The sequence below is a fragment of the Ranitomeya variabilis genome, chromosome 5 (genome assembly GCF_051348905.1).
Source record: "Ranitomeya variabilis isolate aRanVar5 chromosome 5, aRanVar5.hap1, whole genome shotgun sequence".
Taxonomy (NCBI): Eukaryota; Metazoa; Chordata; class Amphibia; order Anura; family Dendrobatidae; genus Ranitomeya; species Ranitomeya variabilis.
In genome coordinates, this window is record NC_135236.1 from 406,789,412 (window position 1) to 406,809,755 (window position 20,344).

Consider the following 20,344-nt stretch of genomic DNA (forward strand, 5'->3'; position numbering starts at 1 on the left):
CACAAATCGCCTGAACCTTGACGGGATCCATCTCAATAGTAGAAGGAGAAAAAATGTACCCCATAAAATAAATCTTCTGGACTCCGAAGAGACATTTTGAGCCCTTCACAAACAGAGAATTGGCCCGCAGGACTTGAAACACCTTCCTGACCTGTAGAACATGAGACTCCCAGTCATCAGAAAACACCAAAATATCATCCAAATACACAATCATAAACTTATCCAGATATTCACGGAAAATATTGTGCATAAAGGACTGAAAGACTGAAGGAGCATTAGAAAGTCCAAAAGGCATTACCAAATACTCAAAATGGCCCTCAGGCGTATTAAATGCGGTTTTCCACTCATCACCCTGCTTTATCCGCACAAGATTATACGCACCGCGAAGATCTATCTTAATGAACCACCTAGCCCCCTTAATGCGAGCAAACAAATCAGTCAATAATGGCAATGGATACTGATATTTGACTGTAATCTTATTCAGAAGGCGATAATCTATACAAGGCCTCAGGGAACCATCTTTTTTTGCCACGAAAAAAAAACCTGCTCCCAGAGGGGACGAAGATGGACGAATATGTCCCTTTTCCAAGGACTCCTTAATATAATTCCGCATAGCAGTATGCTCTGGCACTGACAGATTAAATAAATGACCCTTAGGGAACTTACTGCCAGGAATTAATTCTATAGCACAGTCACAATCCCTATGAGGAGGGAGCGAATTGAGCTTAGGCTCCTCAAAAACATCCCAATAGTCAGACAAAAACGCAGGGACCTCAGAAGGAGTAGATGAAGCGATTGAAATCAGAGGTGCATCATCATGAACCCCCTGACATCCCCAGCTTAACACAGACATTGTTTTCCAATCCAGGACTGGATTATGAGTTTGTAACCATGGCAGACCAAGCACTAGTACATCATGTAAATTATACAGTACAAGGAAGCGAATCACCTCCTGATGAACGGGAGTCATGCGCATGGTCACTTGTGTCCAGTACTGCGGTTTATTCATAGCCAATGGTGTAGAGTCAATTCCCTTCAAAGGAATAGGAACTTCCAGAGGCTCCAGACTAAAACCGCAGCGTTTGGCAAATGACCAATCCATAAGACTCAGGGCAGCGCCCGAATCCACATAGGCATCGACGGAAATGGATGACAGTGAACAAATCAGAGTTACAGACAAAATGAACTTAGACTGCAGAGTACTAATGGCAAAAGATTTATCAACCTTTTTTGTGCGTTTAGAGCATGCTGATATAACATGAGCTGAATCACCACAATAAAAACACAATCCATTTTTCCGCCTATAATTTTGCCGTTCACTTCTGGACTGAATTCTATCACATTGCATAGTCTCAGGTGCCTGTTCAGAAGACACCGCCAACTGGTGCACAGGTTTGCGCTCCCGTAAACGCCGATCAATCTGAATGGCCATAGCCATAGACTCATTCAGACCTGTAGGCGCAGGAAACCCCACCATAATATCCTTAATGGCCTCAGAAAGACCATCTCTGAAGTTTGCAGCCAGGGCGCACTCATTCCACTGAGTAAGCACCGACCATTTCCGAAATTTTTGACAATATACTTCCGCTTCATCATGCCCCTGAGAGAGGGCTAATAAAGCCTTTTCAGCCTGAATCTCCAGGTTAGGTTCCTCATAGAGCAATCCCAGTGCCAGAAAAAACGCATCCACACTGAGCAATGCAGGATCCCCTGGTGCCAATGCAAATGCCCAATTCTGAGGGTCGCCCCGCAGGAAAGATATTACAATCTTAACCTGCTGAGCAGGGTCTCCAGAGGAGCGAGATTTCAAAGAAAGAAACAATTTGCAATTGTTCCTGAAATTCAGGAAGGTAGATCTATCTCCAGAAAAAAACTCTGGAATAGGAATTCTAGGTTCAGACATAGGAGTGTGAACAACAAAATCCTGTATGTTTTGAACTTTTGCAGCAAGATAATTCAGGCTGGAAGCCAAACTCTGGACATCCATGTTAAACAGCTAAGGTCAGAGCCATTCAAGGGTTAAGAGGAGGTAAGAAGCAGCTAGACAGCAATTAAGGGCTAGGCAGCAAAACTCTGAGGGGAAGGAAAAAAAAATAAAAAATTTCCCTTCAACACTTCTTTTTATCCTGCTTCAGCCCAAACAATTAACACTTTGTGGGCCGGCTATACTGTCATGTTCCCAATGGCAGGGAATTAAACACATAACACGGGCAAAAACAGGACGAGCTCTAGGGTGATGGAACCTGAGCTGACCACGATCCTGAACCTCAACACTCAACTAACAGCAGCCGGGGAACGTTCCTGGGGGGACTCTAGACGTCTCGCGCCAGCCGGAGATCTAGCTACCCCTATCAGAAGAATCACAGACCTATCTTGCCTCCAGAGAAATATTCCCACAGAAATAGCAGCCCCCCACATATAATGACGGTGAAATGAGAGGAAGGCACAAACGTAGTTATGAAAACAGATTCAGCAAAATGAGGCCCGCTTAAGCTAGATAGCAGAGGATACAAAAGGTGAACTGCGCGGTCAGCTTAAAACCCTTCAAAATACCATCCTGAAATTACTTGAACTCATGTGCCAACTCATGGTACATGAGTGGTAATTTCAGCCCACTAGAGCAACCAGCAGCAGAGAATTACATATCTGCAAGCTGGACTAAAAACATGAAAGCAAACATGAAACAGGGAAATCCAGACTTAGCTTGTCTTGAAGGCCTAGGAGCAGGTAGCAAAGGTAACAGAGACACACTGATACATTGATAGCCGGCAAGGGAATGACAGGAAAGCTAGGTTAAATAGGAAACACCCAGCCTCTGATGGACAGGTGGAAACCAGAGACCGCAACCCATCAAAGTCACCCAGTACCAGCCGTAACCACCAGAGGGAGCCCAAAAACAGAATCCACAACACACGCCCATCCGACCTGACCAACTTGAGTGACAGCAGAAAACGGCCACTTCACAAAGGTATTTCGGCAGCCTAACGGGGGTGTAAAGGCACCGAAAAGGCAGTAATGTAAAGCCCAGCTCTGCCCCTATTTCACACTATTTTTATCTAATCTTTAAAAAACGGGGTGATAGGTTCCCTTTAATGGAGTGAATGGAGCTCCTGTGATAGAGAGTAAGTGGAGCTGGGCAGAGAGCACTGGGCTATAATAAAATGGCTGCTAGTCACACCTACAGCAGTGAGTTGTGCAGCCCACAGAGGCGTGCCCAGCTCACTGCTAACACCTCTCCAATGTTAAAGATAGGGTCAGCGCAGGTCTATTATCTCCTATGTCCATGGGGTGCTGTAAAATGACACTGCTAGTGTTGTGAACTGCTGTGAAACCAAGATGTCAGCCCCCAGTTCCTTCTTTAAACACATATAACACACGAAATCTGTTTCACATGCATTTAAAACTTGGTTATAGCAGCATGTTATGCTACATTACAGTGATTTATTAATGATCTACAAACGCGGTACCTTACCTTTAAGGACACTCGGCTACTGCCCTCATATGAGCCGACTGCCAGTGATCTGGGCTCCGATCCTCTCTTATCAGAGTCCATCTCCTCCATTGCTTGTATGCAATATGCACCAAATCTGCATCTGAGGTCACTGGCAGGTCACCTGCATTTTTTATGCATTTTTTTCTGCATGCGTTTTTGATGTGTTTTTTCATTGCATGCATTTTTTTGTCACTTGAAATAAAGCTAATTGAAAGTTGGCTTCTGGGAAGGAAAAAAAAGTGATTTCCTGTTTGCACATATATTGGGAAATGTTCCAACGATCAGTAAATGCTGCGGGTTGGATGCTGCATACTTCTGCAGTGTCCAACCTGCAGCATTCAGCTGTTACAACTTAGTGGATGGGATTTCAAGAAATCCCATGTCCACTATGGTGCACGGACGCCTCCGGCTTACCTGCGGAGATGGACATGCAGCTCGTCTTTCCAGACTGCAGCATATCAATTTATGTAGAGGAGATGCTTCAGTCTCCGCTGCCTAAATTACCCATACACTTTCATTAGATGCGGTAAAACTGCATTATCTTCCTAATCACATGCGTATTAAGTGCAGGAACGCAGCTTACTAAGCATGTGTACTAATTTAAATAATGGTAAATCTTGTGACACAGTCAGAAGTACATGACACAGGAAGTGGAGGAAAGCACAGAGTGAGGCCCCCTTCTTTTTGATAAATAAATAATCAAAAAAAGGGTGGGGTCCCCCTATGTATGTTAACTAGACAGAGTAAAGCAGACTACTGGAACTGGTATTTCAGGCTGGTAAGGATCCAATATCCATGAACCTTACTAGCCTGATAACACCAGGCTGCAGCAGTCTGCTTACCTTGGATGGTTAACAAAATTAGTGGGATTCCCTCCAAAAAAATAGCGTGGGGTCCACCTATTTTTGTTAACCAGCCAAGTAAAAAGCAGACAGCTGTGGCCTGGTATTCTCAGGCTGGCGAGGCCCATGGATTTTGGCACTCACCAGCCTAAAAATAGCAGCGTGCATCCAAAGATGCTCCAATTGTGGCACTTTACCTGGCTCTTCCCACTTGATTTTTTTCACAAGGGTAACAGGAAAACATGGACTGTAAAATTTGTTGTGCACTTTCCAGAGCATGCTGAGACACCATATGAGGGGGAAAGCTACTGTTTGTGCACATGACAGGGATCAGATGGGAAGAAGCGCCATTTGACTTTTTGAATGCTAAATTTGCTGGAATAATTAGCGGATGCCTTGTCAAGTTTGGAGAGCCCCTGATGTAGCTAAACAGTGGAAACCCCCCAAAAGTGACACCATTTTGAAAGCTAGACCCACTCAGGGAACTTCTCTAGATGTGTGGTGAGCATATTGAACTCCCATGTGCTTCTCAGAAGTTTATAACTTTGAGCGGTGAAAATAAAAAAAATCCCATTTTTCACAAAAAATGTTTTTAGGCCCAAATTTTACATTTTCACAAGAGTAACAGAAGAAATTGCACCATGCAATTTGTTTTGCAATTTCTCCTGAGTACGCCGATACCCAATATGTGGAGGAAAACTACTGTTTGGGTGTACAGCAGGGCTTGGTAGGGAAGGAGAGCCATTTGACTTTTTGAATGCAAAATTTGCTGGAATAATTAGCAAACACCATGTCGCATATTGGAGGGCCCCTAATGAGCCTTTACAGTGAAAACACCTCAGTACTGACACCATTTTGGAAACCAGACCATTCAGGGAACTTGATACCAGGTGCATCACAAAAGTTATAACAATGAGCCGTGAAAATAAAAAAAATCAAATCCCCCCCCACAAAGAAGTTTTTTTGGCCCCAAATTTTGCATTTTCACAAGGGTGACAGGAGAAATTGTACTACAATAATTGTTGTGCAATTTCTTCTGAGTACGCTGATACCCAAAATGTGGAGGAAAACTACTGTTTGGGTGTACAGCAGGGCTTGGAAAGAAAGGAGGGTCATTTGATTTTTTGAAAGCAAAATTTTCTGGATTAATTAGCGGATGCCATGGCGTGTTTAGGCTACTTTCACACTTCCGTCGGTACGGGGCCGTCGCAAACTGTCGGCCCGATGTACCGACAGACGTTGTGCTAAATTTAGCACAACGTGGGCAGTGGATGCAGTCTTAACATGCATCCGCTGCCCAGTGTGATGAGCGGGGAGGAGGGGCGGAGTTCCGGCCGCGCATGCGCGGTCGTAAAAAGCGGAACCGATGGACAAAAAACGCTGCATGGAACGTTTTTTTGTCCCGACGGATCGCAAAAACACGACGCATCCGTCGCACGATAGATGCGACGTGTGTACATCCATCGCAATCCGTCGTCCATTGAAGTGTATGGCAAAAAAACGGATCCTGCGGGCACATTTGCAGGACCCGTTTTTATGCAATAATGACGGATTGTGACGGACCACAGAAGACAGAAGTGTGAAAGTAGCCTTAGAGAGCCCCTGATGTGCCTAAACAGTGGAAACCCCCCAAGAATGACACTATTTTGGAAGCTAAACCCCTTGGGGAACTTATCTAGATGTGTGCTGAGCACCTTGAACCCCTTGGTGCTTTTTCCCAGAAAAAAAAACATTTTTTTTTTATTTTTACAAGGTAAGAGGAGAAAATGAACCCCAAAATGAGTTGGGCAATTTATCATGAGTATGCATATACCCCATATGTGGTGAAAAATTACTGTTTGGGCACATGACAGGTCTCAGAATGGAAGGAGTGACAGTTTGGAATGCAGATTTTGATGGAATGGTATGCAAGTGTCATGTCGCGTTTGGAGAGCCCCTGATGTGCCTAAAGAGTGGAAATCCCCCAGAAGTGACCCCATTTTGGAAACTAAACCCCTCAAGGAATGAGCACCTTAAACTCCAGGTGCTTCACAAAAGTTAACGTAGAGCCATGAAAATAAAAAGCAAAATCACATTTTTACCACAAAAATGTTATTGTTGCCCTATTTTTTTTTATTTTCACAAGGTAACAGGAGAAAACTGAATCCAAAATCTATTGTGCAATTTCTCGTAAGTACACTGATACCTCATATGTGGTCAAAAACTACTTTTGAGGCTCAAAGCTCAGAAGGGAAGAAGCTCCATATTGGAGTTCAGATTTTGCTGGACTGATTTGAGAGTGCCATGTCACATTGGCAGAACCCCTGAGGTGCAAGGACAGCAGAACCTCCCATAAGAGACACTATTTTACAAACTACACTTCTCAATGAATTCATCCAGGAGTGCAAGGATCATATTGACACCACAGGTGGGTCACATCATTTTATACCATTGAGCAGTGAAGAAAAAATTATTACATTTTTAACCAAAATGTTGTTTTACCCCCAAATTTTACATCTTCACACTGTGAAATGGGTAAAAATGGCACCAACATTTTTCCCACAATTTCTGCTGAATGTTAAAATACCCTATATACATACCGGCATTTACATAGGTTGAAAAAAGACCTAGGTCCATCAAGTTCAACCTTTCTCCACCAATTATACATTTTGTCACTAATTTAATTATTACTCGCAGTGTTATGTGTATTAAGAAAATCGTTGAGGCCTTTTTAAAATGCTGTTATAGTGTCGGTCACTTCTACCTCTTGCGGTAAGGCATTCCACAGTGACTGCTCTAACTGTAAATAACCCTTTCCTATTTAGCTGACGGAGTCACTTTTCTTTCACCCATAATGAGCGCCCCCTAGTCCTCAGTATGGTCTTTGGAAGAAATAAGTCATGTGCATGTAAATGAGATCTCCCCTGAGGCGTCTTTTTTCTAAGCTTGACAACCTTTCCAACCTTTCATCATATGAGAGGCCTCCCATCCTTTGTAATAATCTAGTTACCCTTCTTTGAACTAATTCTAACTTCTGAATATCCTTTTTAAAATGTGGAGCCCAAAACTGGATCCCATATTCTAGATGTGACCTTACCAGTGATTTACAAAAGGGTAATAATATGTTGGGATTGGTGTATTTTATCTCTTTTTATATATCATAAAATCTTGTTTGCTTTTGCGGCTGCTGCTTGACACTGAGTTCTGCTGCTGAGCTTATTTGTAACCAGAATACCCAATGTCATTCTCCTGTTCTATAGTCCCGAGTATACTCCCATTTAATGTATATGTAGCAATAGGATTACTCTGTCCTAGGTAACTTAATTTGCTAATTGTTTGCCCATTCAGTCACCATATTCAGATCGTTTAGCAATATTGTAATGTCAAGGTCATTTTTTAATATCCTACACAGTTTGGTGTCGTCAGCAAAGACTTCCACTTTACTCTCAATCCCATCCACAAGGTCATTAATAAAGAGGTTAAAAAGAATTGGTTCTAGCACAGATCCCTGCGGTATCCCACCGCTGACTATATCCCATTTAGAGAATGTACCATTCATGATAACTCTTTGTTTCCGGTCATTTAGCCAATTCCTTACCCATCAGCATATAGTTTCCCCTGTCCTTGCTTCTGTAGCTTCAGTATAAGGCTGTTATGTAGAACAGTATTCATATAGAAGGGTTAATGTTTTTCCTTTAATTGCTAGAATTTGCTCTTATAATGTAATAGTCTTGTAGTCTCCGATTCAAGGATTTTATACTTCTTATCTTATATGCTTTTAATAGTCAGCAACATGTACTGGGTATATGGTAAACAAAGCATGACCCTGGGTAAAGGGGGGTTACATGAATTACATAGAGTTACACTATCTGTAAATGGTATAAAATACTGGCTTGTTTTTGGCATTAAAGCAGGAAAGTGATTTGCTCACAACATGTATGCATGCTTTTCTCCAAGCTCGTTATCTGGGGCGTAACCTCTTAATTTGGCCTAAGTGGTGATCTTGCATATCTGACTTTGGGTCAGAACGCAAACAGCTACAACAGTTTTGGCGCCCAACGTGGGGCCGTGGTAACCAGCCTATTCGGAATCCTTATGTGGGAGTTTCCTGGGAGATTGGACATGCAAAACCCAGCTGCAGCAAGGTGAAAAGGTGAGAAATTTTATGCTTATACTTTGTTTTGCACTTGCAATCTCCTGGTTTTAGTTACGCAGCCGCAAAACTTGTACAGTCATGCCTCATCTGTGCACAGCACAACCCAGGTAAAACAGTAAAAGTCCCTAAGAAAGCAACACCCAGGCCTCTCTACCCGTTTCAGAGACTGCAGATTGACTACATACAACTACCTAAGGTAGGAGTGTATGAATATGTCCTAGTATGTGTAGATCTCTTCTCTGGTTGGCCAGAAGCCTATCCCGTAAAATGCGCAAATGCTAAAACGACTGCAGGCAAACTGATTTAAGAAGTGATCTGCAGATATGGTGTCCCAGAAACCACTGAAAGTGATAGGGATACACACTTCATGGGAGAAATAATGAAGTAAATCATGCAGGCTCCTTCTCACGTGTTTGCGTATGACCACCCAATCACCTGCATTCAGCTGATGCACGTCTGCACTTTTATTCAGCAAGCATATCATACACCATATCGGCCACACAAAGTAGTGAGAAAGTGGAAAGACTAAATGGGACACTTAAACTGTAAATTCAAAAGGTCATGGCAGACACAGGAAAGAACTGGGTAGAGTGCTTGTCTCTTGCACTCTTTTCAGTCAGACACACTCCAAGTAGAAAGACAGGCTTGTTTCCTTTTGCAGTTCTGCTTGGTAGTGCGCCAAAGACTGGTCTGTACTTCCCACAGGTGCTACAAATGCAACACAGTTCTATGACAACCTATGTCCAGGCCTTGCAGAAAATACTTAATGTGGTGCATAAGCATGTGTTCTGATGCATTCCAGATCCTAATAAAAGTGCAGACGTGCATCAGCTGAATCCAGGTGATTGGGTGGTCATACGCAGACACGTGAGAAGAAGCCTAGATTCACGGTTTGATGGCCCATTCCAAGTCCAGCTGAACACATCCACCTCAGTGAAACTTGAGGGAACGCCCACCTGGATCCACACAAGTCACTGTAAAAAGGTCACTTCACCAGCAGAATGACTGTTCTTCTAACCACCTTGCTGGCAGTATCAGGATTATTGCACTCTTCAGAGACACTGGATAAACTTTTAAATGTCGACTGGAACAACAAACTTTTCTGGACATCATGCTCTTCTTATAAAGGATATGGAAGGACAAGAACGAAAAGACTGTTGGATCTGTACACAGAGCCCAGCATCTGCAAGGACTATGCTGTACTTAGCCTTACCTCTGGAGCCATGGAAGGTATAAACACCACACTGCATACACAATGAGACTTGGACTCAGATTTTCCAGGTTCCTTGAGGTTCTCAATGAGACTAATACAATACAGAGATTCCTTTTTAAATCCAGCCAACTGATTTAGTGGCCTAGCAGGATGGATTTCTGGTATTGTACAGATTTTCATACAAATTTTATTGTTTTGTTTATTGCTTTATGTAGCTATAAAAGTGCTGATATATGTATTACCTAAGCTATTGAATAATGTATGTGTGAGAAAAAAATCTAAGGCTGAACCCTCCATAGTGTATCATAGACCCCAGATAACCACTGCTGACGGAGGAAGTGAGTGTCCACACTGAGGATGGATGGGCGAAGCAGGTAGAAAGCCCACTTATGGGTACTTGACACATGAGACAGTAGCTCCTTTGTGAACACCAACAGACCCCATAGCAAAAGGTTTTACCATTTACAAAAGGGGGAAATTGATATAGAAGGGTTAATGTTTTTCCTTTAATTGCTAGAATCTGCTAGAATTAGTTCTTATAATGTAACAGTCTTGTAGTCTCCAATTCAAGGATTTTATACTTCTTATCTTATATGTTTTTAATAGTCAGCAACAACATGTTCTGGATATATGGTAAATAAAGCTTGACCCTGGGTAACGGGGGGGGCTACATGAATTACACAGAGTTACATTATCTGTAAATGGCATAAAACGCTGGCTTGTTTTTGGCATTAAAGTAGGAAAGTGATTTGCTCACAACCTGTGTGCATGCTTTTCTCCGAGCCCGTTATCTGGGGCGTAACCTCTTAATTTTGCCTCACTGGTGATCTTGCATATCTGACTTTGGGTCAGAATGCAAACAGCTACAACAGTATGAAATGCCTTTGCAAAGTCCAGATAAATCACATCGGCCGCATTACCAACATCCAGATTTGCACTTACCTCCTCATAGAAAATCAACATGTTAGATGGCTGTACAGTAATGCTTAGCTACATGGTGAGACTCGGGAAGGACGGAGCACTATTTGCCTCCTGGAGCATAGATTTTCCTACTCCATATACAGAGCGCCTAAGTGCAAGAAGAAGAGAATTCCTCTCCATTGACCCCATTTTGGATATTATACCCCTTTGGAAATTTATCTACAGGTGTACTGAAGATTTTGACTCCATGGCTGTTTTCCACAAACAAGCTGTAGTGGATGTTGCTGAGTAAAAATTACAAACCGCTGTTGTAGTGACCAGTACATTGTAGTGATCAGTACGCTGTAGTAACCAGTATGTTGTAGTAACCATTACATTATGCCCAGCTCATGCTTCTGGAGACACTCATCCGTAAATCAGGCAAGCTCTCATCGCTACAGAAATGCCAAACATGTGTATGCTAAATGTTGTTTAGACCTATTGTGGGGCTCAGAAGGGAGGGGGGCATTTGGATTTCAGAGCGCAGTATTTGATGAATTCATTTTGGGGGAATGGGGGGGGGCGGCATTTTGCTTTTCCAGAGCCTTTGTGCTACCAGAACAAAACCTTTAAAGAAATAAATGGGGTCTCAATATACAGTAGAAGCAAAACCACAAAGAAAACAAAAACCCCTAAAATTTAACTATTAATTATTGTATTAAAGTACTAATTTATATATTTAAAAAAAGGTAATAGGGCCATCCAGGAACCACCCAATAGCCAGTGTTCACAAAAAAAATCAAGGTCTAATAACTATTAACAATTCTTGAAAAATGGAAGGGGAACTAATCTCACCCTGCAAGGGTGAGAAAAACTCTCACGCTGCTAGCGGGGATCTCACCGAGGTTAGCGCAGTACAGCCCGGCAGGGAACGGAGCCTCGGTGACCGGACGTAATATCAATGACGTCACCACCGGTCACTGAGGCTGCGCCCACAGCAGTTTAGTCACCAGTGGTTCTCAGCCTGGATGGTCACATCTAGGCACCATCCAGGTTGAAAACTGTTTATCCCCCAGACATGGATTACGGCATGGAACAGAACAACAGACAGGTATGGTATATTGTTGTTTTTTTATTTTAGTTTTCTTACAGGAGATCGAGGGCTTCAGTGGAATTAGGCGAGGTCGTAAGTATGGTTTAACTAAGATTATTAAAGGAGTCTGTGTCTTTCTTTCAATTAAAAGACTTTATTCTGGCTGTGTCTTTACCATATAACTATAGGATTACTAATGGATAGGTGTCTAATAGATGCCTTTCCATTACTAAGCAGTGGGCTTGATGTCACCTGACAATACAAAGGTGACATCAACCCCACAAATAACCCCACTTGCCACCGCTACAGGGCAAGTGGGAAGAGCGGGACAAAGCGCCAGAATTGGCGCATCTAGTAGATGTGTCTTTTCTAGGCAGCTGCGGGCTGCTATTTTATGGCTGCGGGGGCAATATCCATGGCCCCTTACCAGCCTGAGAATACCAAGCCCCAGCTGCCTGCTTTAGCAAGAATGGTTGTCAAAAATGGGGGGGGGGACCCCACCCCATTTTTTCAAATTATTTAAATAATCAAAATATACAGAGTGGGGACCCCTCTATTCTTGATAACTAGCCTTGCTGAAGCTGACAGCTGAAGGCTGCAGCTCCCAGCAGTGAGTTTTGCCTTGCTGGTTAGCAAAAATACAAGGGAACCCACGCCGTTTTTAAAAAAAAATTATTTATTTACAGCGCAGGAGTGGCTGATAAATACTCCCATCCGCTGATCCTGCTCTCACTGTTATTAGTGGCAGCAGGTGACGGATGATGAGATTAGTAGTCCCATCAGCTGACACCAGTGACTGGAGGTAAACTTTAAACCTGGAATTACAGCTGAGCGCTCACACTGTCTTTTGACAGTGTGGGAACCGCGGCTCTCTGACCAGCGGGCATGATTTCACCGCTGATCAGAAGCGATGTTTGCCAAGCTGCCATGCACATGACAGCACAACAAACACCCAGTGTTCGGGCAGCCGGACCCGAACAGTAACACGGACTTCCTGGTGAAGTCCGTGTTCGGTGTCCGTTCCCGAACAGTAGGTGTTCGTACAGATGCCGAACTTTACTGTTTGGGTTCGCCCATCTCTATCCGGTGGGCTAGTCTGACCCTGGGTCTCTACCTGCATGCCATTACAGGCAGAAGGCGAGGAAAAGTCACCAAGAACGCACCTGTATGACTGGTTCACAATGCGACTCAGTCCCCGGCAGCGATTAAAAGTTTTTTCTCTGAAACAATGTGAACAATGTGGCAAACATACATGGCTGTGATCGTACAGTCAGTGGCTGATAACACATCTCAGATTAACATTAAGCAATATTGCAAAGAAGAGAGGGACAAAACTCCTCCAGAACAGCATGAGAGACTAAAAAAAGTAATATTCATGGCGTGTAATTATTTTTTCACACATTGCTTCTAAATTTAGTATTTGTGAAATAGTTAATGACACAGTGTAATCTGTCATGTGTTGTTTAGCTGAAGTTGTATTTAGTTGTTTTTACCTAATTTTACTTCTTTCTGAGGACCACATGATTTTTCATTATGTCTTGATACGTAAAACAGTCTTCCAAATGGATATACTTAATTTTTCTCATGACTGTATGTCATCAAATATCACATTTCCAGATCAAATAATAATAATACATTATAGAAAATAGGAAATGCCACAACATGAAGAAACCTTTGATGTTGATGATGGAAGTAAAAGTTACTAACAGAACAAAAATGCAGTGCAAATCTACTGATTAAAAAAAAATCTGATAATTGATACCTGGTTAGAAGAACAGCTGTATCATAGTGAGATGGATGAGAGTCATCAGGAATATTTTGTGTTCTTTGCCAGACACAAAAATTCTGAAGTGTTGTAGCTGCATTAATGTTGATTACTGGTCCATCCTTCATGTAAAAAAAAATGACTACATTATTATGTGTAAAATTAAATATTAATTTGCATAAGAAGAAAGAAACAGCTGAAAAAATAGTTAAGTGATATTTCATATATTTTCTACATGAAGACAGGGACTAATAGAATGGATGTAATAGGGAGAAATGCAAGATTCTACATCTGGGCAAGAAAAACAAAAATTACATCTACAGAATGGGAGGAATAAAGCTAAGCAACAGCACATGTGAAAAAGATTAGGTTATACTAATAGATCGCAGAGTGCACATGAGTCAACAGTGTGATGCAGCAGCAAAAAAAGCAAACACAGTTCTAGAATGTATTAAGAGAAGCATAGAGTCTAGATCATGTGAAGTAATTATCTCCCTCTACTCCTCCTTGGTCAGGCCTCATCTGAGATACTCTGCCCAGTTCTTGGCACCTCATTTTAAAAAAGACATTGAAAAACTGGAGCAAGTTCAGAGAAGATCTACTAGGATGGTGAGCAGACTGCAAACTATGTCCTATGAGGAGCATTTAAAGGATCTGGGAATGTTTAGCTTGCAAAAATGAAGGCTAAGATATGACTTAATAGCTGTCTACAAATATCTGAAGGAATGTCACAGTGAAGAGTGTTCATCCTTATTCTCTTTTGCAGATTGAAACACAAGCAGCAATAAAATGAAACTGAAAGGGAGAACATACAGATTAGATATTAGAAAAAACTTTTTGACAGTGAGGGTGATCAATAAGTGGAACAGGCTTCCATGAGAGGTGGTGAGTTCTCCTTCAATGGAGATGGTTTAGTGAATCCTGTAGGGCAGGGGTGGGCAATTAATTTTCCCGAGGGGCCACATGAGAGACGGTGACTGTTGTGGAGGGCCGAACCAATAGGCCGAAATTAATTCTGCTCAATATTAATAATTATATTTTATAATTATTATAGTATTGATAATTTTACTAATATTAATTGTATCACAATTGTATATTGAGCAGAATTAAGTATGCTGACATCCCCTATATATAATTTGAACCTCAGCACAGCCCATTCTGTATATCGTATGAGCCCCCCAACAGCCCTTTATATGCGGCATGAGCCCCACACAGCCTCCCCATATACGGCATGAGCCCCACACAGCCTCCCCATATACATTGTGAGCCCCATACAGCCTCCCCATATACATCATGAGCCCCACACAGCCTCCCCCATAAGCAGCATGAGCCCCACACAGCCTCCCCCATATGCGGCATGAGCACCACACAGCCTCCCCATATATGGCATGAGCCCCACACAGCCTCCCTATATATATATTGCATGAGCCTCACACAGCCTCCCCATATACACTGCATGAGCCCCACAGCCTCCCTATATGCACTGCATGAGCCCCACACAGCCTCCCTAAATGCACTGTATGAGCCCCACACAGCCTCTCTATATGCACTGCATGAGCCCCACAGCCTCTCTATATGCACTGCATGAGCCCCAACAAGCCTCCCTATATACACTGCATGAACCCCACAGCCTACCTATATACACTGTATGTCGCACCCATAGGTTCCCTATGTGCAACATGTTACCCCCACAGCCTCCCCATGTGCAGCATGTCACCCCCATGGCCTCCTTATGTGCAGCACGTTGGCCTCATAACCTCCCCTGTTGTGAATTCCGTTCTCGGGCTCCCTCCTGTGGTCACGAGTGGTACTGTGTGAGTTTGTTCTTGGGCTCCCTCTAGTGGCCTTTAGCGATGTGGCTGGTCTTGGCTGGGCTCAGCTGTTTTCATCTCCTGCTAGGCTGGGCCTATTTAACTCACCTGGACCTTTACTTGTCGCCTGCTGTCGGTGTATTCAGTCCTGATCCTGTGCTCTCCTGAATATTCCTTGTGACCAGTCTCCTGCTATGAGAAGCTAAGTTTGCTTGTTCAGTTTCTCATTATTTCCTTGAAAACGTTTCTCATTATATTATGAGTTCAGCCCAGCTTGCTTTTATGTGATTTTTTGCTTGCTGGTTAGTTCTGGGGTGCAGAGTGTGCCCCTCACATCGTGAGTCGGTGTGGGGGTCTTGTATTCTCTGCGTGGTTTACTTTTGAACTGACCGCACAGACACCTATCTATTTTCTGCCTATCTAGTATTAGCGGGCCTCATTTGCTAAACCTGTTTCATCTCTACGTTTGTGTTTTCCCCTTAACTCACCGTTATTATTTGTGGGGGGCTATCTAAAACTTTGGGGATATTTCTCTGAGGCAAGTGAGGTCTTTGCTTTCTCTCTAGGGGTAGTCAGTTTCTCAGGCTGTGACGAGGCGTCTAGGTTTTCAGGTAACATTCCACAGCTGCCTTTAGTGTGTTTGGATAGGATCAGGATTGCAGTCAGTATAGCTTCCACATCCCCAGAACTTGTCCTATATATTCAGGGTATATGTGTCTGGTCAGTTTGAGATCCTACCACCAGGATCATAACACTCCCCATGTGCAGAATGTCACCTCCATATGCAGCACCATGTGCAGCATGTTGCCCCCATATGCAGCACCATGTGCAGCATGTCCCCCCATAGCCTCCCCATGTGAAGCATGTCACCCCCATAGCCTCCTCATGTGCAGCATGTTGGCCCCATAGCCTCCCCATGTGTACCATGTCGCCTCTATATGCAGCACCATGTGCCGCATGTGACCCCCATAGCAGCACCATGTGCAGCATGTCGCCCCCATATGCAGCACCATGTGCAACATGTCGCCCCCATATGCAGACCATGTCACCCCCCATATGCAGCACCATGTCACCCCCCATGTGCAGCATCATGTCACCCCCCTTGTGCAGCACCATGTCTCCCCCCCATGTGCAGCACCATGTCTCCCCCCATGTGCACAACCATGTCACCCCATGTCCTTCACCATGTCATCCCCCATGTGCAGCACCATGTTGTCACCCCATCTGTGCAGCACCATGTTGTCACCCCATGTGTGCAGCACCATGTTCTCACCCCCATGTGCAGCACCACGTCTCCTTCCCATGTGCAGCACCATGTCTCCCACCATGTGCAGCACCATGTCACCCCCATGTCCTGCACCATGTACAGCAACATGTCAGCCCCCATGTGCAGCATCATGTTTTCACCCCATGTGTGCATCACCATGTTGTCACCCCATATGTGCAGCACCATATTGTCACCCCATGTGTGCATCACCATGTTGTCACCCCATGTGTGCAGCACCATATTGTCACCCCATGTGTGCAGCACCATGTCACCCCCATAGCTGCACCATGCCCACCCAAATAGCCCACACACATAAGGAAAAAAAACACCACATACTCACCTCGGTCCCATTCCCTGGCGCTCTGCTTCTCTCCCTACCTCCGATGCGCAGACTCTCCGGAGTACACAGCTGACGCGATGAAATGACGTCATCGCTTCAGCTGTTTCACATGCTGATTGGTGGAGGAAGTGCCCGGAGGCCCCTCCTCCACCAAGGAGTCAGTGGCGCCTCGCAGAGCTGCGGCACACATGGAAACAGCGGGCGGGTGAGCAGGCATCGTGCTGCCCGTGGACCTCTGATTTCCAGCCCCACGGCTGTCTCGTTCCGCCGGCCAGACTTAGACAGCCAGAGGGCCGGATGTGGCTCATGGGCGGCACTTTGCCCAGGTCTGCTGTAGGGGATTGGAAAAGATGACCCTAGAGGTCCATTTCAACTCTAACATTCTATGATTCTACACCTCCTACTCATCTCTGTCTAGCACCCTACTCATCCTCTCCACAGTACTGCACAACCCTGTATCTCATCACCTCTACCACCATATCCATCCGCTCCACAGTACTGCACAGCCCTACATCTCCTCATCTCTGTCAACCACCTACTTGTCCTCTACACAGTGCTGCACCACCATGCATCTACTCCTCATCTCTGTCTACCACATACTAGTTCTCTCCACAGAGCTGCATCACCCTACATCTCCTCTTTATCTCTGTCTACCACCTTACCCGTCCTATACATAGTGCTGCACCGCCCTACATCTCCTCATCCATGTCTACCACCTACTTGTCCTATCCAGAGTGCCGCACCACCCTACATCTCCTCATCTTGGTCTGCCACGCTACCTGTCCTATCCACAGTGCTGTACCATCTTACATCTCCTCCTCACCTGTGTCTTCCACCCTACCCCTCCTCTCCACAGTGCTGCTCTACCCTACAACTCCTGCTCACCTCTGTATATTGTCTACCAGTCCTCTTTACAGTGCTGCACCTCCCTCCATCTTCACATCATTCTACCTGAGCTGTCTTTCTGCTACAGATCCAGTTACAATATAATTTGTGATTTGCTCTGCAGATAAACATGTCCACCACAGAGCAAGGCCACTTTAATATAGGCAATGTGAATATGCACAGTGCTCATTTTTTCCAAAATTCTGGTAATACATGCCAGACATGTGTAAGGAAAACATCAGAAGGATTACTTAACTATTTTTTATGTAAAAATGGTGACATTGCAATAAGTTTTGGACATTAATGGTCCAGATGAAGGGTTTGTTAGAACAAGCCTGTGTCAGATCAATTTAATTTTTTTTGTCTATGTGGCTGCTTTTAACTAGCAAACCTTTGAAGATAATTGTATGACTTCAACATCAGTACTACTTCTATGTATTACCGTTCATTTAAATTTTGTTAAAAAAAATGCAAATTGCCTCTTCAGAAAATGAAAATGGATTCAGAATGAACATTGTGATTCAAATATAAGAATAAAATTGTTAAATAACATACCTGTTCATTGTGAATGACAATCAGCTTTACAATCAAGATATTTATGAGATTCCCAATGCTTGGATCTTTGTAGATAGCAGCAACCTAGCATAAAAAAATGTATCATTGATCATATACAGTAAGACAGTAAATTACTCTCTTATGAGTTCAACGAGCAGTTAAGACAAAGACACTAGTAGAATGACATGAGAAACTAACTGTGATGAAAACAATTGTTTAAAAAAAATCTCTTGGATATCTTGTGATTTTTATCCTTGCCTAATGGTAGTCTGTCACACCAAAAACTCGATTTAAACTACTGGCACTTCTAAAGTTCTATAAGAGAGGTAACCCCTATAAAACTCATACCTGTAGTATAGATTTCTCTTTTTTAATAGTATAGACACACATAAGCAAAAGAGGGCCACTCTGTTCACTTTTGACAAGACCAAGGCATCGTTATGCACACTCAATCCATATGCCATGTACAACTCCTTTTCTTCAATGACAACGCTCACTTGTCCAGAGTGATGCCTATACTGAATCCCTGGCCTTGCACATTCCCACCATTATTGCAGGAGCCGAACAAGTGCGCACACAGCGGGCACAATCTCATCCCTCAACCTGTCTACATTTTATTACTGCGTGATCCTGCTTAAAGCCTCTTTAGCTCCTGCACTGTCAGTGAGGACAACAATCAAGCAATTGTGAAGTGTGCATAATGTTGATTTAGGGGGTAAAACAGTGCATTGAGCCTTTGGCCAAGCCAAGGGTGCACAGAGAAGCCTTCATTTACATATGCAACAAAACTGTTTTGTGTACAATTAAACAAGTTACATCAATACTGTAGGTAAGACTTCTATAGGGGCTACGTCGCTTGCAGGACTGTATAAATACTTTTAATTGAGTTTTGGCGGGTGACAGACTCCATTTAAAGTTAAAATGTAACAACACAGCGCTTGTGTCGGTTCCATAGTAGTGAATGGAGTGGTGGCCACACTTGCGTTTTTCAAATTCACAAAGTAGGCTTTCATTAATAGAAATATATTAATCATCTTTCTTTAATTGCCTTATGTTGTACATTTGCATAATCCACTAAACAAGGTATTTATAAGTTATACGGCCCCCTGAGGGAGCCCACGCGAAACGCGCGTTGGTGCTGTTTAGGTACTTGGTCCACGTGGGTGATAGATGAGTAAGAGATATTAATAACTAGTATTTGCAGTTTTGGTTCCCAGGGATCATTATGGTTATGGCTTCTCAGTGTAGTCAGAATGAATTACCTTACCGATGAGCTTACATGGTGCGTTTTTGTACAGGCAGAAAAGTTATGTGAAGCTGGTAATGTAAATATGTTTGATATAATATACAGACTCCTATACTGTACTAGCTGCTATATCCTATTGAATTTCATGATATAGTATCTCTTCGCAACCCAAACACATATATGCGGCATGTACTATATTGACACCTGTATCTTGCTTAAGCTTTTAACTTCATGTTTGTTGTAATTGTCATATGCCATTTTTAAAAGATATTTGTGTAATAAAATGACTATAGTTTTTGGATGGACTAGTTACTCCATTTTTTTGGTGCATGAATTGTTGTGCAGGAGTTTCCATCCTACATATACTTAGGCCCCTTTCATATATGGCACTAGGACCAAAAATATTTAATCCTTAGATTATGAATTCTGTTCTGTGGATATTGTTATAAGACATTTATAAGTAATAAGTAAAAGATAAGGGTTAAAAGAAACCTGTTCATGTGTGAACATTCTACTTTAGTAACTTTGTTTATACACATGGAACAGATTTACATTAGGGAGAGAGGGTTTTTTTTGCTGCAGAGGCTCTCAATCAAGGGTGGGTGCAGGCTGCTTAGCACAAGTGATCATATCAAATATCACACGACATTCCTCTTGGCACACAACATAGCACCCATATATAGAAACCATTTACTCACACTAGTATCAGAAAATAAACCATGGAATCCTGTTTCAAATGTAGTGAGCTCCCACAGGAACAACCAAATCCGTCATACAGTGAGGGTATGTGCACACGTCA

The 20,344-nt window shown here is 43.2% G+C and overlaps 1 protein-coding gene across 1 annotated transcript in view; it reads right to left on the reverse strand.

Moving 5' to 3' along the window:
• ADAMTS20 (ADAM metallopeptidase with thrombospondin type 1 motif 20) overlaps positions 1-20,344 on the reverse strand; it is a 469,041-nt gene that overhangs the window by 324,967 nt on the left and 123,730 nt on the right. Inside the window, exons 5-6 of the mRNA XM_077265126.1 lie at positions 18,300-18,383; positions 13,439-13,563 (exon numbers count right to left, since the gene is read on the reverse strand). Coding sequence (XP_077121241.1) covers positions 13,439-13,563; positions 18,300-18,383 — 209 coding nt within the window. The remainder of the gene's footprint in view (positions 1-13,438; positions 13,564-18,299; positions 18,384-20,344) is intronic.